Here is a 24,126-nt window from a genome sequence, read left to right on the forward strand (position 1 = left end):
GCTTGGGAGATGTGTTCAGATATGCAAATGTATTCATTGCAGTGCTCTATTTCATAACTCTGGTAGTTTCTATTAATTTTAAGGGTCCAATTTATTCCCCACAGCGTGTTGTCACGGAGAGCCTAATTTGTCGAATCAGAATATGGTCACACTTAATTCAGCAACATTTTTATTTTCCAATTTGTACATTCATCCATTTTCATACTTCTTAAATATATATATAACAATGATAAAAATGGCTTTATATAGTAATAATAATACTAGTTAATTAAACTTGTATCGCACTTTTTTGGACACATTAACATTAATACTTCTCAAGCTTGATAAGCTTCTTAAAGCGCTACGCCGTCATTATTCATTGATTCCATACTCAGTGGTGGTGCTGCTACTATTGTAGCCAGAGCTGCCTTGGGGTAGATTGACATTCACACAAGCTAGGTGGGTGTGTCTTGCCCAGGGACAGTCTCATCTCTGGGAGCTGGGATACAAACTGTTGCTGTGTAATCCAGATAAACTGTACACAGACATTATTGTGGGTGTAAATGTGCCCAGTCACAGGAATCAGGGACACAAGTCGGTTCTGGGGCATTTTGAGCTTTTCACAGATTGTTAAAGTGTGATCTCCAAGCTTTCCAACAATGTGTAATACATGGACATCTGATCATATTTGGACACGTAGCGGCAATTTGAATTTAACAAGTCTTAAAAGTCTAAAGGGCAGAAAAACCCCTCCAAAGATTTGGGCCATTCTCACCTCTCTCTGCTGCCCGAGTGACAATTTACATCTCATTTAGGTAAGCCATACCCACTCCCCCCGTAAAGCACAGGGGGGAAAAAGACAAAAAGCAAGAAAATTGTGCCATCAAAGAAAAAAAGGTTTGCAAACAGGTAATATATAACTAAATATCTCTTTCATAAATCTACTTCCCATAGAGCCTACCACTACAGCAGCTAGCAACACAATGACAACTAACAACATTATACCAACACACACACATTTGACCAGAGGGAAAGAAGACACACCATCATTAGTGCCACAATGACTACATTTTATTATCTGTAACCTGCACACACGCCTTTCTTTCTAGGTTAGGTATTGCATGCTTATTAGTTGTACCAGAGCCACAGAAAACACTAGGCCATAGTGATGTAGATAATGGACACAGTGCAGCCTACTCTTTAAGTTACAGACAGAAATCCTTCTTCCATTGCCAGGGCTGGAGTGGGACTCATTTTAGACCTGGGAATTATGGTTCAGACCGGCCCGCAATCTGTGCGAAACTCACCTGCTCTGAAAAAGGCGGCTGCAAAAAGGTTGCACTTATAAACTATTTTTCAAAGCTCTGCTTTAAAAGCATTATTCATTTTCAAAGATTTGGCTACATTATTTTTTCCAAGTACAAATTATTAATAAGAGAAAAATACACAAAATTGAATCCTAAATAGAATGTGTACATTCAACTATTACCCTCTTATCAAGACTAAACAAAGTCCAGGGCTATTCAATTACATTTTTATCCTGGGCCAGATTTTTCATAATAATAATAAACCAGGACTACTCAGAACTAAACCATGACAAAGTCAATGCAAAAACAGGCAATATCAGGGCTAGATCAGGACTAAAGCACATCTGAACCAGGCCAAAGGCCTAATACAGAATAACACAGTTTCATGTGAGGAGCTTCTCAAACATGAGACTCTGCTCAATCTTCACAGCTGACCAACACCTGACCAACGCTATGATAAAACTAGTAAATTAAAGCTCCTGTGAGATGGTACGCTCATGTTTGCATTGTCATTTATTCGGCTTCAGCCTGTTTTTACTTATAATTCCTACCATCACAAAGAGCTACTCCGCTGCACCTGTATCTTTCCCACAAATGGGGGACAACAAGCAAAAAGGTTTAACGCACGTGTTGACCGGTTAACAACACTCGTGCTGCCGGTGCAGTTTTCCCCAAACTCACGCACCATCAGCTTCATCACATCACCCGCGTTACAAACAAACTGCTGTTCCTCACCTAGTGATATCTGTCAGTCCGTCCAACGATAAGCCTCCTGTTTATGCGTACGCACATTCATTGTATACAGCCACAACTTACTATCTCTTCAGCATAAATATGCGTCGGATTTTTACAAAACAAGCAACGTTTTGCAGCTTGTGATCCAATGTCTCCTAATTTCCACATATGTGTGTCTTTACGTGAGTTTGCGTTATGTCCTCGAGAGAGCTCGAGGGGTGTACAGGGAAAAGAAAGCACTTTATGAACACGAACCACATCACAAGAGAAAAGAAGCAAGCCGAAAAATGACACAGAGCTGAAGGAGCACTGGCTGACGCTCAGTGTCCTCCCAGCCGCCACGAGGACGCCGGCCTCAGCCACAGCCGCCACTTTCAGCCCAGCCCCTGAGTGTGCACCCCCGTCCTCCCGGGGGTCTGTAGCTCCGTCCTCCCGGAGGCGAGACATCAGAGATCAACTAAACGCAAAATCCAGCGTAATAAAAAGGTGTGGCCAAAGTGTTGATAATATCTGTAGATGGACGTGAGTGCAGTCATTTCTGTTAAAAAAAATTAAACTTAATCCTTCTACTTGTTGTTCATGAACAACGTGTTCTTTAATGTTCTTTTTTGGTAAAAGTATGATTTCTTAACAAATCTTTTATGAAGTCACCTATGAAAGGGTCTTTTAATTGAGCTGAAAAATCTCACATTTGTGCCAATGCCAAATATAATTACTTCAGATTTCATTGTTCTGTTTTCGCTTGTAAACACTTATTTGCACCAACCCCAAAGTCATTATCAAAGCCCATGAAAACATCAATTACAACAAGTTTTGGCACCCTTCTGAGGACTATGTACTTGCCGTGCATGAATGGACCTCATAAGTCCTTAACCACCCTATGCCTATTTATAGCTGGGTGCTAATACATACTTCCAGTTAGTTTTGCGCCTTGTTGGCCTGCCAATATATTCATCTATTAATAATGCCGTCTGCAAAGGCTGGCAGGAGCCTTTTCACAGCGTTCTTCACAAACCAAGATTTATGCATATTGATGTCGCAGTGGGTTTCCTTTGTGCCACTCCGAGACTTTGTTATTGTTGAGATGAGAAAGTTGCCGGCAGTATTGCGTTAACAGACATCATCAAGGTGTAGGTATCGCGGACTTATCGGAGGTCATGATGTCTGCGCGAGCCTGAATCCCGCTTCCAAAGAACGTCTCTTCTATCAGAAATGATCTCGGTAAACAATCCTTGGTCCGACTGTGCACTTTACACAACTCAATTTGAAACTTTTATTGCCCATCTTTATAGCTCTGCCTGCTCAGCCTTTTCGGATCCTCTAAAAAATTCTATGAGCCTATTTGAGGCTGTTAGAAAACCTTTTTATAAACTGTTAAATCATTACACTTTGGACATTCCTATTATGTCGCTGTTGCTTTGTCCTGGAGTAAATTATATTCTATCTTTCTGTCTCTTAAGGGGTTGAGACTTACATTTTTCTGTACTCGATTGAAAAACTTTATACTTAGTTGCTTGGTAACCAAAAAGAAAAAAAAAAAAATCCTTGAGGTTGTCTGCATCGTTGCTCTGAATATTACCACAAAAACAGTGAAGACGTCAAATTAAATTCCCCTTACATTGCTGTTCTGTTTACTGTGGTCAAGTCATTGCTGTTGCTTTAGTGTCATCCAGTGTTATTCCAAGCAGCGAAACCACTCATCCACTGTTTGTACACGCCCTGGGTTTTGGTTTTGTTATTTATGTAGAGAATTGAGACATTCTTTTATGACTCACATGAATCTGTGTATTCTCAAGGAGGCTGCTTTTTTTTTGTTTTTTTGCGTAGACCACGGAATTTCACGGCTGTGGCTTCTCGACATTGCGCCCCCAGTTCAAGTATTTGATTATCGAAATGAAAATTAATATGTGACTTGCATTGCGTTCAGGGATTGCATTAGGTCAGATTCAAGTGTTGGAGGCGAGTTTGTATAGACGCACATAATATGTCACTGCGGATGAAAAGACGATGGAACTGAATATTGTATAGAATTGGATGCTTTATTTATGAAGTCAAAATAAGTGTTTCCAAGTAATCTGCATTATTTTCCATCTTTAATATCAAAGGTGTTGAATAAGAATGAAAGAGTCAGTGTCAATCTTTCCTTTTGTCTTACAGGTGAGCACCACAGCGTCCTGTATCCGAGCTCTGACCAAGCTGATGTACTGTCCCTTCTGTCAGGCCATGCCCTCAGTGAAGCCCTGTAAAAACTACTGCCTCAACGTCATGAAGGGCTGCCTGGCCAATCAGGCCGACCTTGACCCTGAGTGGAACCAGTACATAGGTAAGTGGATTTTTCACGGTGCGTAGACTATAACATAAACACCTTGAAAAGGATTGGAAAACAGGAGAGAAAGAAAGGAGTTCACCTGCAACATGATTAAAGCCGTCTTTACATGGATGACCTCGGGTATGGGAAGGAAATAAAGTGCAGTAGAGGTGCCGGTCAGACATCTTGAAAAGCCAAGTCAGGACACTGCATGTCATTAGTTTGTCTGTATATGACATGCCTTACAGACATTATTGACAAACAATATAATACATGATTATGCTGAGCGATAGGGCTGTCACGATTACTATACCGACTTATCGTTCAATAAATGACAGATAAAAGATACATTTTTGGGCCAGATATTTATCATCTGTACATCTATTTCCATTTTCCCCTATTTTTTCTTTGTAAAACTTTGATTTTTAACTGAAGCAAATTGAGTTTCAGTATACTTCATATTTATCGCAGCTTGTGTGGTATTTTTGGATTTGATATGCCTGAGAGTTGACAGTATCCAGTATCGTTAGAGTCAATAATATCGTTAATCGCGATACTTTCTTGCCTCAATTTATCGAACTTCAAATTTGTTATCGTGACAGGCCAACTGAGCGAGCTAATAGTCGCGCTGTAAAGCTGAGGGTATTCAAACATTTTTTTTTATATATATATGTTTCATTTGGACAAAACATAAGGCCAATCCTCTCCCATAATCAGACGAGCGAGCAGAAGAAAACAGGCGAAATCTTAACTCAAAGATAAGTCCAAAATTAGCCGTCACTTCTGTAAGCCACTACCCCGGGACGACTAAGAGCAAGCGTTCCTCTCCTACTGTACGTGGAAGCATTGGCGAATGTGTGTCTCTTTTATGCTTGAATTTGAAATCCGTTTACATAAAATGGCACAGTACAATCGGTTGGCAAGGCAACAGCTTATGTACTGTATATATCAAAATGTATTGTATAACAACTTTATTGGCGCTGCTCATCTGTGCTGTGAAAAACGCGGGCGCAGGTGATGAGTGCTTTTAGATGACATTAACTGCCATGTATCTCGTGACACAAAGTGGTTTTAAAGGACAGGCTGAGAGCTGCTGGTGAGTGGGTGACAACAACACTAATCGTTGACACTGGGTAACTGCCTTCGCCTCTCCTCATTTACATTTTCCGGCCCATTTTATGCTGAATTATAGATGCATTGAAGTTAATCTTGCCCCTTGCATGTTGCTCTTTTGTTTGCAATTGACTGTTATGACAATTGGAAATTATGTAGGGTCACAATATTTACCTTGTGATTTCAAAGAATCCTTTTACAGAAGTTTGACATGCTGCTTAGAGTCAGGTTCTCTTCTCATATTTTGACAACACGAGTCCCCCATTGACACACACCGGGGCACGGGGAGGATGAGTGCAGGCTTTATCTGTCATTCTAGTGTGGAGCATTTCCCTGCGTGAGTTTATTCATGGGTTGACGCACTCCCGCTGTGCTAAATGGAGATTCGTAACAGGGCAAAAGGACGCTGCGGGGGGCGCCACAACATGCGTGGAGGAATTCAATGTGAGCTTGTGGAGAGGAGACACAAAAGAGTAAATAAATGCGTGATTTAAGGATGTTTTAAAATGTTGCATTGCAAATCTATGTGCCTGGCTCCTGCCGTTATTTGCAAATGGTCGTCTTTTGTTTTCATAGAGAAACCGTGACAAGTTTGCAGTCATTTATAAGCTCTGATTGAAGCTGTTGATTAACGTCTTTGTGAATAATGGAATCATATTATAATGGTGTAATGTTTTGTAACAGCATATGCAAAATAGACAGAAAATGATGTGTCTGGCAGGAAAATAGCTTTAATTATACTTGTTGTCCAACTTTATGGCAACTTTAGCACAGTATGTATTTATGTACAACATGCTAATTGGCACAATTATGCACCCACATTCATTCCCTTAGAACAGCTTGTTTTTTTCTTCTATGTTTCGAATGTCGGGCATGACAAATAATTCTTCTATTGAGGATAACCTATGATCTCACAAATGGGCGTTATAAGCTTTTCAAAAATTTCAGATGTGATTTCCTGTACTCTAGTGCACTTTAGAAAATACAAATTTCCACCGGGTTCTTTAGCTGTTATACTGTATGTGCCATTTGTGTTTTTAGAATGTTTTTAATGGAGAACAATTCGTTTTCTGGGGCCTCTTTCAAATTGGGGTCTCTCAGCAAATGCCCGATCAGCCCACTTCATAGTTACAGCCCTAATGAAACATAAAGTTCATAAAGGTCATTCACATCATTCAGGTTAAGAACAGGTTTTGTATTGTTGCAAAAACCGGTTAGTCTCTTTCTTGTACGGTTCTGAAGTTATACACAAAAGTCCATAACATAACATGTATAAAATAGGTACAAACTTGTGACAGATTTTCACCGCTATGTTTCTCAGCTCCCCTGAGGCCTAGGAAGTTGTGGGGTGTTTCATTTTAAAAATCTGACTGAGCTCTTTCCAATGTAAAACAAAAATAAGTTTTTATCAGTTCCAGAGATATTGGTATTTTTAATCAGCCAATACAGTAAAATACGTCGGCCACGATATATCAGTCTGGCCCTGAACTAAATCTACGTCCCCTCCTGCTCTGCTCGAATTCATGTTACCAAAGGAAGTTTAAACATAGTCTTGTTTTGGCCACATTAACGAGAGTGACCCAACATGAGGATGCCGTGCATTGCTGCAAATCGATGAGACATGCAGTAATTTATCTGCTATATTAAGCATCAATACCATTTCTATGTGATAACCGAGCAGATTGAAACGATTTAAAAACTGACACAGGGTAAAAAATGATTTCTGCCAGACTAATGGCATGTTCCGTCTCTTTACTCCCCCTGCCTGCTGCTGCCGAGAGAGCGGCCTGCACCCTCCTGAGGCCTCCGCCCTCCCTCCTAAGCGCGCAAGAGTTTTGTTTTAATTTGACACTTTGCACTTCCAGTAAATAAATGTATAGAGTAACCAAAAAATCGAAATAAGGGGGACAGAAAGTGGGCTCCTTTTCAGAATCACAATGAATGAACCCCCTCACAATGAATACTTCAGCCTCACATGGAGAACTTAAGGAAGAAATGGTAGTTTTGGCTTTAACTTATGGTGTGAAGTTATATTTATATTTGAAAACATGTACCTGTATCCTCACTTTTCCCCTAACTCCTCTGACCTCGGATCGCTCAGACAGAACTCCATTAGCCATTTTCCTAAAGCTGATAAAATTACATTACCAAACGCTCTTGCTAATGGCTCCCCGTTGGACAACTTTTTTGGCATTAGTCATATATTGTGACCTTTTTGTCCTTTAACAAGTCATAAAAGTCGTTTTTTTTTGGTAGAAAGAGGGTGGGCTGAGGGCTTGGCGGTTTGGACCAGTGGGACCACATAGACCAGCGAACCAAAACAAAGAGCTTAAAGGGGGTAGAAATCAGCTAGCGGCTTTGGGCTGCTCTGTTGACTCTCTGTGGTAATAGCAGCGGATTTCACATAGCGTTTTATCATGTTGCTATCTGAAATGTAGAAATACACAACATTTGCATCTTTTTCAAGACGAATTATCCCAAATACAGCATATTAGAAGATGTTTGTATGTTATGGCTTCATGGTGGCATGTCCGGCTCTTGGAGGGCATATGAGCTGCACTGCGGCAAGAGAAAGGGCAAGACTGACCCGTGTCAGCATGTTGTACATAGAAGCACTTTCCCTTAAAAGCGCAGAGTTGGGGCATGTAAACACACATTAGTAAACTTCAGTCACCTCAAGAATACTAAAATCCTTCTGCACGTGTCAACACTGTGCACTACTGTATTGTTGCCTGATTTTCACATTCCACGGTTGTGTTTTGCAGTAGAAAGCTTAACCTCCAGTGTCAAACAATAGTAAACAGCTCTCCATTCAGCACAAATACTTTTTCAGCAATATGTGCTTCTGCTTTCTCCACATTTTGACAAGCTATTTTGATGCGTTTATTACCTGAAAGTATTCACCTCAAGGAAGACCTTCTGGCTAAACAGTTTCTAAATGTTGAGGCGAAGTTTGTGTGTTATTAAATCACAGAAAGTAAACATTTCACATTTCATGCATTGATTCTTTTTTGTTAGACTCACAAAGATTAGCACCTAAATACCCACCAAAAAGTAAGGGATGGGTGTTTGATACAAAATCCTTTTTTTTTTAATGGCAAATTCATTGACCTTATGTTGGGATGTCTTGATGGAAGTCTGTCATTCTAAAAGTGTTATTGTTGAACATGTTACGCAGGAGCTTCATCTAATGTTTTCAATCAATGTCAAAGCCTGTCAACCTTTCAAATTGTAAATATTATCTGTTGTCAATCCTTTTACTTTACAAACCTTTTTTATCATTTGTGAACAAAGCAATACCTTTCAAATCCTTCGCTGAACGTGGAATCATCAGAGTCAATCACGTTCCCTGCTGTCAGAAGCTGCACTCTGTTTATTGAAGAGGCACATTTACATATTCATCACCTTGTAATATTGTAATGCCTCTGTGCCTAGTGCTTACTAACTAGTGGGGTCATGGAATCCCTGCTCAGTCAACTGATACTGAAAACAGATGGAGAAGACAATGCTACAGTTTGATAAATCAAAAGAACAACAAGTAATCAACAGCAGTGTTATATATTTTTATTGAAATTAAGCTCAAATGAACATATAACTGACATATTGTTGGCTGACAGCAAGAGTGTATTCAATTCAATTCAATACACTGCAAAATGACATGTCTTTAGGGATCTGTGTGGTACAGTTCAAGCATTACAACATTATCATAATCAATCGGCATTGGTTGGTCTTGGGCATCTGGAAGCCCAAGTCCCAGTATTTCGAAGTCAGAAGTCAAAGTCAGCTTTATTGTCACTTTCACCAGGTGTAAAGGTGTCTGCAGAGAATTGACAATATGTTACCCTCAAAGCCTTGGTGCAAACAGTATGCAGAGAGAAAAGAAAACAACTAAAGACTTGTACACAATATACACACAATTGGGGGCAGGGAAGGGAGAGAGTACAGCTTCCTGACTAAGTCCAGGCTATAGACTCTGCAGTCTACCCCTTACAGACTGTGATGGGCGCTTGGGATCACCTGCAATGCTGAGGGCTTTGCGGGTCCAACAGGAGGAGTAGGTGTCCTGGATGGATGATCTTTACAGCTGCTCTCACTAGATGCTCTGGAGGTTCCTACAGCAGGATCACTCTGATGCAGCTGGCCAGGATTCTCTAGTCTCTCTCTCTCTCTCTGATCCTTAGAAGATGCTCTTAATGGCACTTGTGAAGGATGACGGGATGCTGAATTAAACATGGGATACATGGATTTATATGTACTGTTACTGTTAGGGTGCTCATATCATTTATTTTCTTTCTAATGGTCTTTGGTTTGATGCTTCCAAAAGTCCCATATTAAAGTGATAGTCTGTCCTGGGCCTGATCTCAATCTTACAGACTATCACTTTAAACCTACGGAACCCATGATGTGCTGCACTACACTGTATCATACTATAGCCTAGATTGTGGATTATCATAATTTTGACTCGTGCTCATCTTCCTATTAATCTCACAGTCGCCTCTCCTCTGTCTTCATTGCAACTCTTGTCAATTAGATTGTCCCTAGGTGCAGATTAAATGCCACTTCTGAATCTTTGGGCATGTGACATTTCATGCTCATTATGGGAAGAGCGATTTTCAATTAGCTGAAGGTCCAAGCACAGAAAAGGTATTGACTCCCTTCGCTGAGTTAAATTGTCACAAGGGCTCTTTTCATGTTCTGCAGGGGGAGATTAGTGTAATTTGTGCCTCCATATGCAAGCTATTATCCAGATATGAATCATGCCATATTGCGCTAATGTGTTTATCACATACAAAGCTGTAAATGAGCATCGGACGGAAACCATCTCACCCTAGTGCAATCGACTATAAATAGCTCTCTGGAGCTGGCACTCATCTGGATTCATTTGGTCATGTGACTGCTCCAGTGGCCAGAGGCGATGAGATATTGGTGACAAAAAGTGATTCAAGCACTGGAGCAAGAAATCCTTTAAACCTGGAGTCTGTGGCCTTGATAGTAACGATTTTCGCCACGAGTCCCTCTCAGCCAGCGCCCGGCGACTTCCACTTCTCCTCGCAGGAAGTCACACCCTCTGATTAAAGGGCATTGACCAAATAGGAAAAAAAAAAGCTCCAAGGTCTCACCTTCATTCACCCCGAGTGCTGGATTGCGGTGCAGCAATGACAGATGTTTGTGGAAAAAGAAAGCCGCATGTGACTGTGCACTAAAATAGATTTAAAATGTCCCTGAATACTCGGAAGAAACATGTTTGCCTGAAGTGATTTGCCTTGAGTGTCTATTTTGTAGATTTATCGTAATGAAGACTCACTTTCTCATTCCTATTCAGGCGTTTTTGATTTCAGAGCCCTACAATTTGAAAGGAAACTCTAATCACATAGCATTTTGTGATTTATTGGGTAAACAACACACCTCCTTAAATGTGTGGTGGGGGGGTACTAGATTTTCTCTGTGTGAATGTGACGAGTGCTAGTTGCTGCTTCCCCTTCTCTCTCCTCATTTTTTAGATTAACATTGAGCACGGCCTCATGTTCTTCATTCAGTATCGCCCCGTTCCAAGGGAAATATTGGTCGGTAGGAGGAAAAGGGAGGGACCAGTGTTGTACATGACATCATCATTTTCGCCATGGGTGTCTGACCAGCCCATGTACAGCCCCCGTTCAACTCACTTACTTCCTTACTTCACAGAGCACCCCCCATCAGCGCTAAAGTTTAGTCTACAGCCTGCGTTTGGGCCATCAGAGTTTATGGGGCAGAATCCAGGATGCAGACTCAAGAAGAGTTTCTATTTTTGCTTTTTGGCTATAGTATTAGTCCTGAAGTCTTTCTCCTGTAATGAAACCTTTTTGAATCAATCAATCAGTTTATTTCTATAGCACTTTACAACAACACAGTGGCAGACCAAAGTGCGTTACATAAAAAACGAGAAAAAAACATAAAGTGATGCAAAATATAAAAAGCACTGCACACGAAACAAAATAGATCAGTACTAGGTGTTCTGGAAGGCCTGTCTAAATATGTGAGTCTTTAATCTGCACTTGAACAGTGGTGGGTCAGTGAGGACTCGCAGCTCAACTGGGAGCGAGTTCCACAGGTTTGGTCCTGCCATGTCTCTGTTTTCATCCGGTATCTGTCATACTGTTTCGTGTAAGCGTTTTACCGTGTCCTCTGTACTCCCCTGGTAAGCCTTGACCCTGCACAGTCAGGTCTTGTGCATTAGATTCTCCGGGCTGGAGCTGGTGTGGCTCTCGGTGTATTGGCCACGGCGTGTGTCAGGACCTTAGGTAGAGCTGATGCAACGCTGGTTATGGCCTTTCTTGAGACCTCAACAATATCAAAAAAAATTATCGACTGCGATTGTGAATGCTTTTATATTGGAGGTACGAAGCGAAAACTCATAGAAAGATTGGCTGAACACAAATACGCTGTTAGAACTCAAAATATAGACTACCCTATTGCAAAACATTTTCAAAACTCTGGTGAACCTGAAACCCCCGGGGAGGTAATAGACTAAAAAAAACATCTACAGCGAGAAACATCTTGGATTGACACTTTACTAAGCAAGTCTTTAGCCATGTCTTTCCTGTATGTTCAGCCCTGTCCTTGAAGAGCACAGGTCATCGCTTCACAGACCATTGATGCACTCGCCCTCATATGTTTTTCATTTATCAAAAAATTCACTTCAGTCTATTTGAGCATTGCTGTATGTTATTAACACCATAAATCATGCTGTAGGTAAGACTTTTACCTCACGGCAGTACAGTGTGGGGCAGGTCATGTTCCATGTGGTCACAACGGCTCGGGACTAATTCCAAACACTGATTTTCTTGCTGCACTTTACCCCCGACTAAATCCAGTCCAAACGAATCTTATAGTTGATTAAATGGCCTGCGCTAAGTAGCAGCTGCATTCTCATTGGAGGCTGCTATCTTTGCTGACCTCGGCCTGTTTGTGCTCATACAGCCAGGGCTCAGTGCATTCAATTACAACCCACGCGAATCACATTATGTTTTATTTACGCGCTAACAAACCACACGCTGGAATTTCAATTATTCGGGCGCTACTTTCTTCTTGCGTACATGCAATTAAAAACAAGCGGTACATGACGAGATTAGGATCGGGATTAGGTTTTAATTAGCCCGATGATGTCATTTCTCCTCCGGGGCACCCGTACTTCTCGGTCTTTTGGGATGCACTGTGTCGCATCTGTATAAATCACCACTTTGAAGGATAGTGTTTACTTCATTCAAATCATTCCAAGAAGACTTTTTTTTTTTTACATCCTCGAGGTTTTGTGTGATGTATTGGCATGTCAATATTTTCCACCATGTAGTTTGAGTGACAGTCACGCTGCGAAGATGAATATTGTCCGTCGCAATTTTACACCCAACGCATTGTTATCATTTCTTTTCAGCTGACAGGAAGTTGACACTCGAGATGGAACTTTTCATCCGACTTTCAGTCTCGCTGCTGAATAATAACCACTATTGTACAAACCTATACTGACAAACGTTGGCACACGGTGGAACCTGTGACAGTGTGCACTCCTCATAAACTTGTTTTACTTTCACAGAGGGAAAAATATGACTTAATGTAGAATGAGAGAAATGACTGATATAACTTGAATTTATTGAGTTGAATTTTAGTTAGTTTGGACAAGTCTGGATGTTTGGAACCTGAGTTGTTATCTTAATTCCTTTGTCAGATTTGTTCTTATTTCATTTTTTATTAAAAGTATTTATCTGGCTTATGGGATCGCACATAGCTCCTAATCGCCGGTGAGGGACACCCAGAGGTCCCTATGCTAAAGGAGGTATGATAGTTAGCATTGAGGCTCCTTTCAGAATAAGGTATAAGGTATATCTTACATACAAAAACTTTCAGGGGGCAAAAAGTATAAACAGTAAGAAGAGACTACAAAAATGTCAGTATTAGCAGTGCAGGTTTACAGTCATAGTGCAAGTGGTTGATAAAGTGATGCAGATTCAGAGATTATTGCATGTAGTTTTGCAAAGAGGTTATTGCACATGTTACTTTACAGTAGTGTTGTACAGCACTATTCGAACGCTTCTTATCATGGCGGACGCACCTTCGGGTTGGAACCCTACCAATTTATTGGTTTTCGGCTTCAGCCTAAATTTATCATGGACAATAGCTCAATATTATACACAATTGTTTTCTTTTCTTTATTTTTTATTCATTTCTTCTTTTCATGTGGGTTTCTATGCATGTTGTGAGTCACCACCACTGCATTTCTGTTTTTGAGATGATTTCTTTATTCAGACTTACCCTGTGTCCATTCCTCAGGCACATCCACAGACCCCTGATCCATAGTTCATATTTGATATGGAACAAAATTCATCCAACCGAATTTTCGCTGTCAGTTCCTATGTTAAGTGTTTTAAATATCCACAGAATGACCACACAGGAGCTGATTCTCCCTTACACATTTTAATAGGAACTTGTTTGTTCCTTTTGCTGCTTCAAGTCTGAAAATATAAATATAATTGGAATGTGTTGTTAGCCAGTGAGTGCACGATCTCATAAATATAATAACACCATTCTTAGTTTGCCACACAGCCACAATAATTTGATTGGCAGCTACCACTCACTGATGCTGTTGTGAAGCTGATGATGTTAAACATGCCTCGACTTGATTCTCCGCGGTTTTGTGACTCTAGCACGATTGGAATGACTAAATTTAACTAAGGAATGGCTCAAAAAATCAAGTTCAATTAACTTTAGTCGCCCTTATTGGAACTGTAGCTGAGAGAATTACTTCATCAAGTTATCTCATTTAAGCACGCCGATTACACAGACCTTATCCAGCTGTTAAAATGTTTCACTGGTTTTTATTTTAAGAGTCGCTTTCACATGAAAATAAATAATAAGAAAGGCAAAGTTTACTGCAGACATCATGTTTCATGTGTGTGAGAAGCATTGCGACTTTTTAATAGCTGAACTTGCTGCACTCGGATGCTCTTCAGCTGAATGATTTCTTTTAGGGCCATGAAGTGTTAATTAAATTGTAGGAGCAAAGTCTAGCACGGTGGTTGACCTTTGTATCGACCTGTCATCTCTGACAATGACGGTTTTCAAACTTAAGCAGATCATTAACAATTTCTGGTTGAGTTTCAAATGTAGTCTCATTTGTGCCGGGTACCTGCACCTAAATGGTAGGTCAATGCCTCTCGTCAGATCTGATTCACTTTATAAGCCATTTGCAGTTTAAAACCACATTGGAGAAATTGTGCAAGGAGCTCAAAGTGCAATGTCATCACATAAAGGACACAACATAAAAACAAACAAATGCCACATAAAAAGCTTAAAGGGACTATACGGAGTTTAAAAATGTTCCAGCAACGTCCTAATGTGTAGAATGAGCCCAGACCTATTCACCACAACTGCCTCTAAAATCCTGCACTGTCACTCAAAAACTTGCTACTTCAGTCTGAAGTGCCGTCATGCACGAGCTTAGTATAGAACCTGCAGCTACGCGTAAGACCTGAGGTGGCAGTAGTGAGTATAGAAATGACAACTTGCATCTAGTCCTTTTAAGGTAAAATGCTGTACAATAAAAGTCCATAAAGTGCCTAGTTTAAAGTGCTTTGTTTAAAGTGATCACAGTTTGGGGAATGACACTGTTTAAATGGTGATCAGCAGAATATTTGACAGAGCGATTCCTTGTCCCTGAGGGAAGCATCTCAAAAAAGGCCCTTGCAGGATGGCCTGAGGCATAATGATTTGCGGCCTGGTAGATTCACAGAAATAGCTGCTGCCACAATCATCATTTTCTATAATGCGTAAGAATTCAATGTAGTGAAGGTGCAAATATATCGAATACTTTCCAAGTGCTCAGACAAAGTCAGACACAGCACTAGAGTGGGCGAGTGCTAGGGAAGCTCAAAAGGAATCATGCCGTATGTCTGTTTTCTACTCCTTTAATGTTGTGGTGCCTCAAATTACTTTACAGCCATCAATCTTAGAAAAACAACACGCATCGGTCAGGCTTCGAGCAGCCACAAGGACGGCTTATGCTTCAAATGTCTGTTATTTTTCCGAAAAAGATTATATTTATCGTTTCAAATTGCACCATATGCGATTTCTGATGCTCAAGCTCTCGTTCCACCTGGGCAGATGTCTTAAAGCGAGTGCAATTTATATTTGATTATTGACACTTTCTATTAAACAACCCAAAAGGCCATTTTTTTTGAGTGATGATTGTGACACCAATGGCATTTAGCAAAGATATTTACCTCTGACGAACAGATGAGACAGACAGTGGTAATAAAAGAGTGTCCACAGAGTGTTCGTGGCCAGATCTTTACTTGGTCCAGAAGACTCTGCTTTCATTTCGCTTCCTATGTAGTAAATGAATCATCATTACACTGTCACAGATTTTCATTAAATGGTATAGATTTTTTTACTGAGCCATACTTTACTCTTTACACTGCTTCTCACACATCCATTCCACGACACATGTTCGTCAAATAGTACTTAACATGTAGCGTAAAAGTAACAGGACTTTATAATGGACTTCCACATATCGTTTATATTTTTACATTTCAGTTGTGATTTAGTGCAACCTTTAAAAGCCATTTCACAACACGTCAGGAGCTAAATGTGTTTATAGTGGTTGTTTTACTGACGACTCTGTGCAGCTTGTTTCACCATCTGTGGCCAAAAGGTTAAGGAACTTTGCTGCCTGATAGCCTGGTGGATAAAACTGTTCTTCAGTCGACTGGACCTGGCCCGTGGATTCTGTAGTCTCCTCACTGAAGGCATTACCTTGAAGAGACTGTGTGGGTTCCTGGTGATTCTGACGGCTTTGCGGGTGAGACGGGTGGAGTACATGTCCTTAATGGAGGGGAGAGGGGCTCCGCAGATCTTCTCCGCTGCTCTCACGATGCGCTGGAGGCTCCTTCGGCAGGAGGTAGTGCTAGCGCCGTGCCACACAGTGATGCAGCAGGTCAGGATGCTCTCTATTGTCCTTCTGTAGATGTTGCACATAACGTAGGCTGGGACTCTTAGGAACTTAGTGCTGGTCCCCCTCTCACCCTGCCTATACACCCAACTGCATGGATCGCTTGAAAGGCTTGCAATCAGACGCTCACATGTGTTCGCGATTCTGTAAAAAAAACTGCGCTGTTGCTGCTAAACGTGAATGAAAACAGTTTCCTGATTCTTTGGTTGTGCTTTGGTGGCAGTGGCATAGTTTTTTTCCTCTCTCCCTCTCCCAGATATTATTTCAATATGTTTGGGTTTGAGTGTGTAGTACCCGTCTGTCCAGCGATCATATCATGGTGAAATACCTTTAAAGCATGTTTGTAATCCAGTGCCTTATTAAATGCGCCCGTGTTTTAATAAGAATATTGAAGCATATAGTTCCCCTGGCAAGGCAAGGCAACTTTATTTATACCGCGCGCTTCACACACAAGGCAACTCAATACACCTCTGATCCGAATGCCTGGGCTCGGGAAAGGCATTTCAAAGCACTACTTTTCCTCCTCTTTCAGGCGGCGTCTTTGGTTCACTTGTGTTTTTGTGATGTAGAGGAGGTGGTTATGTTGCTCCAAATTCAGATGATAAATATTTCCTGACTGTGTGTTTGGCTCCTCGCGTGGTTCATGCCGCTCTGAACAGCTGGCGCGCGTCGCCGCTGATTGACACTGCTCCAACGCACCTGCTGCGAGAGGTGTCTGTTCCATCCACTATGGTCAGTGGATTATGGATTATGGACTTCTAATGAGTTTCACTCATGGAGCTATGATGGCTTTACTCCGCTCCTCTTTGCTCCTCTGCAGTCCGCAAGCCACAGGTGACAAGTAGAAAAACACAGCCCAGTCAGTCTGTGTTTTTGGACTGACAGTAACAGTGCAGTCACTTACAGGTTTTTCTGCTTTAGTCCCGTTACGTCTGAAGAATACACTCGCCTCCTCAGCTCTTCTGTACATCAGAAATCCTTGAATTAGTTTCATTTTCATTGTTTACATTCCACAAAAGTTTACTCCGCATCTTGTTGAATTATCTGTGTTGGCGTCACAGCGCCTCACACAGGCCTGGAAGATGAATTGCGCCGTTTTCACAGACCTGAGTCAACCCATGTGGACGCACACATTTACTAAGCTTGCTTCGTGCTTATAAACAAAGTTTCTGAAAGTATAAGTGTTTTGTTTTCGTGGGTAGTCTTAGAGGAGCGTGCTGGCTTTCCAAAGTCCACAACACTCTCTTTTGTCTTCTCCACATTTGGAGAGAGATTGTTCTGTGTGCACCACACGGCTGCACTGCTCACCTCACTCCTGTAGTTTGACTCGTCTCTGTTGCTGATGTTGTGTCGTCTGCAAACTTGATGAAGAGGTTTGAGCTGTACTTTGGAGTGCAGTCAAGGGAGTGAACAGGAAGTATTGTATCTGCTTTTAATGATGCAATTAATTCATTACTTTGTTGATATTTTATCTTGCTTATCTTGTAATTTATGTAACAACCACCTTGAGAATGCCTGATTGGATTTGGTCTGGGACGCTAAGCTAAGATGAGATACCTTATGAAAACATCAGGTAGTTTGGGTGAATGGAGTGTGAGCGACTTTGCTTCCATAAGTCTGCCCCAGGGCGACAGTGGATATGTAAGAAGCATAGCATCACTAATACTTGTCAACAGTGCATATGTTTCATAAGGATTACTTAGCTTGCCCATGTGACTCAAATTACTACATATACATAGATTGGTGCTAGTTCATCACTGACCCAAAATTTACAATTTAAATTATTACTTCATGCCTTTTGCTTTCAAAGTCTGCAGTCACGTCGTTTTGGTAGAGACAGATAGTGTGTGTCTCTGGTGATGTGTGGGCAGCCAGGCGTGTCCTTGTCTTTGCTCTGAGCCATGCAGAGGCCACTGGTGTCCACTGCACAGTCTGGGAGGTTCTTTGGAACATGTGGCTTTTCAAAGCTCAAACTAAACCAAGCGGAGCAAAGGATATTGCCCACAAATCTGTGTCAGAGAAAGTCACTATTTATGGAGAACTCATGACATCTCGACATGCACTGGCCTGTTAATATGTGTTAACAGGGCTGGGAGTTATGTCTCTATAGAATTTTATTATAAAATTATCTATAAATTATCATATGTGTCAGTAATGTAATTCAGCGTGAACCCAGCTTAATGGTCACAAACATATTTTGCACATTCTTTAACATTTAAAGAATGAATCTATCAGTGAATGTAGCATGTTGTAGATCCGTTTCATTTGATGCTTGTGGCATTTTTGAATGATCCATGTCATAAAGCTTTCTCTCTTCCTCTGCGTGGTTGTGGTGATGTGCCCTTTGTATCTTCAACAGTGGATATTTCCAGCTGCCGTTAGATGACCTGCTATTTGACAGCTCTCAACAAAACACTTCAGGCTCTCAAAAAGACACCATAGAACATCTTTGGAGAAAATATGCGTTACAACATACTGTATTGTGTCTACAAAGATGACCCCAAAGATGAGATTTAGGATAAATTGACAGCAATATAAAAATAAATGTATACTTAGTAAGTAATTTGATACGCTATCATACTTTTTTGTGGGATCTTTTTGACTATGCACTGCATATCACATAGAAGTAATAGTCTCTTTTTACAGGTGTTTACAGTATGTTCAAGGACTGTGTTATCAGGATAAAGCAGGACTTGGGGACGCGTATTTGTGTCTGTTTTTTTCCGTTCCATTCCTGCACCATTTGGTATGGTGCCATTAGTTGCTTGACTGAACCACAGATGAGCTATGCTTTACAGAATCCAAATTACACAGGGGCAATTTTTCATCCTGTGAAGCTGTTCACAGGCAAAGGGCCATAGATGGACCATTCACGTTCCTTATTTGTCCTTGTCTGCTGGAGGTTGCCTCTGGCTCACATAGCCTGAATTTAAGTGGACATCAATCTCGATAAAGAGGCACTGCCCAGCGTAATATTCCCACCTTGGATTTTTTGGTTTGGTTTTGTGAGACACTGGAAGGAAACGTGTTTGATGCTACAAGCAGGAAAATTACCCTCAGTATGAGGCCGAAGTCATTGCGTTCATATTTCATGTTTTTGTTCAAAAGCCTCTAGTTGCTGGTCCCAGTTATTGCCGTACCTTTCGACTGCAGTTTTAGTGAAAGGATTCAGTGAAGGTTACTGTGAGAACACTCTCCCAATGCAATATGCACATTTTAGGTATGTAACTTTGGAATAATTGTTACGGCTTTATTTTCCCCAAAACCAAAGTAGACTTTAATGTTAAAGCGGAGATTCTTCATTCCTGTCAGAATTAAATGCTTTTGACCACCACACTGAATTACATTATTGGCACATACGATAATTTAAAAATATAGTAGAATATGGCTCATTTTCATTTCACCAGAGGTTTGTTTTCCGGCTTGAAAAGTTTTTTTTTTAAATAAGTCCCTGTCTAGCACTTTCAAACACTGACCAAACAACCCCCTCTTCAAACACCACACTTAAGCAACCCGCTCCCTCCTCACTACCACTGGATTCTGTTTGCATGGCTATGTGATGATAATACCAAGACCTCCTTCCACTGGCTGGACACTGACCTATCTGTGCTCTTCCGAAAGTGATGCGCGGGGAAAATTTTGCCTTGGAGCAGCAGTAGCAGCAGTCGCCTCACAGCGGACCGCACTCTCTGCCCCCCCTCATAAATGAGACTCATTAATTCTCCATGTAGGTAGATGGTTTTCTACATGCAGCACAGCACCCCGCCTTTCCTTTGGGGACTCAACCGCACACGGCTCCACCAACTCCAATCGCATTCCCCCAACATCGTCATCCTGCCGTCGTCTGTTTTCACATTTATATGAAGTTGCCAGTTTTGTGCATTCGCATCTGATAAGCTGTGGATATCTGGTGAGAATGATATATTTCTTTCCAAATGCCAGCGGTATCTTCTTCCCCCCTTCTCTTTTATTATAAAATATGAAGCGATCCCATGTGGCCTCTCTGACCTAAATTTGCAGTTTGGTGGTTGACAGTTGAATTTAAAGCGTGTGTGTTTTTGATATTGGGTAGGTATAAGCACACAGCGTACCTGAGGCAAGTGCGTATTTACATCACGATTGCTTTGAGTGACACTCCTGAATCTTAAATCCGTGGACAAAGAAACTCATTGTCGTCAACAGTCGATCGCTAATGGGCAAGTGACGGCGAAATCTCAATTTGCCGTTTGATTATATACGTCTGTGCCGGTTGCTGTATACGTTGGGTAGCATATTGTCAGCTGAGATTGTAGTGCAGAAGTAGGGAAAAAAAGGGAAAACACATTTGGCGGAGGGCTTTGTGTATTGAAATCGCAGCGAGCATCACAGGCGGCTCACTATCCGCAGTGTAAACAAACAGAGGGGCTCTTCAAAGGGCCAGGCTTTGACATAATTGGAAAGGAAATGGAGCTGCGGCGAGCTGTAATGCTTTTTGCCATTAGTGATCGCCCGGTCCGAGAAGAATTGCGAGTGGACATGTCCCCAATTTGTGTTTTGTGCTGTTAGTGTCTTCTATCTTTAGCTCATTATGTATTAAGTTTTCTCGGTGTGTTTGTAATTCATAGAATTCTCCTTTTTTTTAGTCATCTTGTCATGTGCAAACTTCGTAATGGAGGCATCAAGTTTACAAGATACATAACTAAAGACAAACAAAACTGTCCTGTGGCTTTAAGCAAAGAAAGGAAAGGAAGAGACAATCCGCTTGTTTGTTTTGAGACTCCCTTTTTCACATTTTACTTGTGGCTGTTTGCCTCAGGGGCAACAGCCAATCACCCCGCTCCATTTTGCTCTATCCTCTGTTCAGCGGTAGTGCTCACAAATCTACAAGCTTCCTCTTTCACAACATTCAGAAATGTCTTCTTTGGTCTTTGAACTTTACAGTGGCAACAGTGGCATCATCCTGCAAATCGTTCATACAAGTGTAACATGATGAGCACCGATGAAGAGAAATGTGCTTATCAAGAGTTAGTACGTGTTTATTTTGACCCAGTACGTAAAGGGCCTGTTTTGTTTCAATCAAATTTTGATTAAAGTGTATGGTCAATCTAAATAATGGTGCGTTTCAGTCTACTTGTCTACAGCCAATCCTGTGGCACTGTTTGGAGACTGGACCATGAGGAATAAGATGGGAGTAATTGTTTTAACCGGGAAAAGGTCCTACATTACCCTTTATACATGGCTTTATAAAATATGTTTGGAATATTCATTAGTAAAAGTATAATCAGTCCTACATTCTAATTACTCTGATTCAGATTTTATTTTAAGACATTTAGACATTTTCCATGTAAAGAGAGGAAAAATGTACCTAATGCCTGAAAAGGAATTGGCAGAAGCAAAAGCTTATTGCGTCTATACTTTCATTTGCAAAACAGGAACAGCTGCCAGTGCCTTATGCCTTCAATTTTGCGGTACTTCACATTTAAAAAAAAAAAGTTCATCATACTATTATTTTTGCATCCTTAGCATATGTTGTATGTTGTAACTGAAATATAGTACATGCTGCTTTATATTGATTGATTGATTGATTGAATATTTTATTTCGAGCTACACAAAACAGACACAAAAGCAAAATTCCTTTACATGCTTTTCCTTTTTTTTTTTTTTTTTTTTTTTTTCTTACGGAAATGATCAAAATAGTTTTGCATTTGGAACAATCTTGATAAAAAGCTGGTTTGTGTGTGCCCGATGGGCCACTTTGTCCAAAATGTGATCTCTCTTTGTTGAATGATGCAAATTGCACTTGGCTCTGCTGGCTCACAGAGGGGTGAAGCGGTTTGAATTAATCTAAAAACAAAACTACCAGTTATTAGCAAGAAATGATTTGTAGTGAGGGTAATTTGAGCATCAGTAGGTGAAGGGGTGAGTTATTTGTCTTGAAAAGAAAATGGAAAAAAAATAAAACTGATTATGCAGCATTGTGTTTTTCATGAAGAACCGTATTGCTTAAAAGCTTAAAAAAAAAAAAATCAGTCAGCGCTTAACTAACAAAGGAGACCACATTGAATATTGTTAATTTATGGAGGCATATTAGGAGGCAATCAAACCTCATAACAGATTGATCAGTAATAGGCAGTGCTCAGAGCTTTATCCTTTAGTAATAACATGTTTCTGTACAAGTCTAAACCTTCTAAGTCTGGCATCTCCGACTATATTTGGAAAGTGTTTGTTTATCCACCTCCAGGTCATCCTACTCAAATGGCAGGAGCCAGAAAAATAATGCTCTCTTTTAAAAAAAAAAGCTAAATAACAGGGCTGGAGAACCTAACTGTTTTGTTTTGTTACACAAGTGTCTCGTGTGATGTAATGCACGGAAGCAAACTCGTAGCATCGTGTAGTTACAGCGCACTTGTCCAGCTTCATATGCATCTATCTTTTCACCCGGATGAAATGAGTGATATGCTTGTCTGTCTAATTGTGTCTGTGGTGGCACATGACAGAACCGTGACCTTATTTAGTAATGGCAGGAAATTGAAGAGTGGTTATTACAGGCCACTGGTGAGGTCTTGTCCCGGGAGGTCCGGCTGGAAACCTCTTGTCAGACAGTCTTAAGAGCCCGGTCTAGATATACCCATTTATAATGCAACTTGGTGGCTTGGCAAAGTCCATTCAAACATATTATTTATGCAATGAATTCATTTGGAAATCTTCCTATGCTTGGAGCACTCAAACGTCTATTTTTTCTCTCTGAAGTGTCATAAGGGAAGATGTATAATCAAATGTTCAATTATCTGTATTTATTTTCCAAGCTGAGAGGCACTCATGTCGAGTGTCTTTAGTTGAAGCCAGGCCTTGAAGGTTGTGTCCATGCGGTGATCTTAATGAGCCGTTGACCTTACAGCATTGATAGCCCGCAGCGAATGTAAATAACTGCTTGGCTTTTCAAAAGTTCTATTAAATCAATGACTCATCAGCACTATTTGTTGCGGGCAGCATAACTTAATTTGCTTGACTTGATTGAGCAGATCTACATAAAAATTGAATTTGCCCCGAGATGGATTTACGCTTCATAAGGGGTGAGGTGCTGGCTGCTGTGGCCACGACAGGACAGGAATCACAGACTGGTTCAAATGTATGACCTTTCCATTGGTCTCATTAAACGCTCTTTTTGATTCAGCTGAAAATGGTTACATTTAACACGGGCGAAAAAGGATGAAGGAAAATACCAAGTCAGCATAGTTTTGTATTCAAAAAGTTGATTCTGGTTCATCTGTGTTTACTACATTGTGGAAAATCAGCACAAAAAAAAGAGGTTCCATAATGTTGGAGGCTGTTTTAGAATTGTGTGTGTGAGAATAAATCTGAAATTGAGAGTATATTAATTATTGTTAATATCTAAAGGGGTCAAACACACACTTGGAGTTGTGCCGTTCATGTATGTTTCACTAATCTTTGAATCTTTCCCAAGGACTAATCAAAGTGCTGCAGTGCCCACAGATACATCGCTTCTCCAATTTATCCAGGAAGCATTTTCCTAACCTCTTGATCCAGCTTATCCTTTCTTTGCACTAAAATGCAGAAACTTCCCATACTGGAACACGCTTTGACACTATTCCTGACAAATCCTGACAACATGGAGCAGGGGTTTGTTTTGGAGGGGAGCGAGGGAATAGGGGCTTAGGTACTGTGCACAAATCAAACCGGGAAGATCAGCTGTTAGGGATGTAACG

General features: G+C 40.8%; 1 protein-coding gene across 2 annotated transcripts in view; it reads left to right on the plus strand.

Moving 5' to 3' along the window:
* The window catches only part of LOC306967996 (glypican-6-like), a 98,856-nt gene that overhangs the window by 44,343 nt on the left and 30,387 nt on the right, over positions 1-24,126 (plus strand). For both annotated transcript variants that reach the window (XM_079563230.1, XM_079563231.1), the window contains exon 4: positions 4,179-4,344. In XM_079563230.1, coding sequence (XP_079419356.1) covers positions 4,179-4,344 — 166 coding nt within the window. The remainder of the gene's footprint in view (positions 1-4,178; positions 4,345-24,126) is intronic.

Source organism: Gobius niger, assembly GCF_951799975.1.
Source record: "Gobius niger genome assembly, chromosome: 9".
Taxonomy (NCBI): domain Eukaryota; kingdom Metazoa; phylum Chordata; class Actinopteri; order Gobiiformes; family Gobiidae; genus Gobius; species Gobius niger.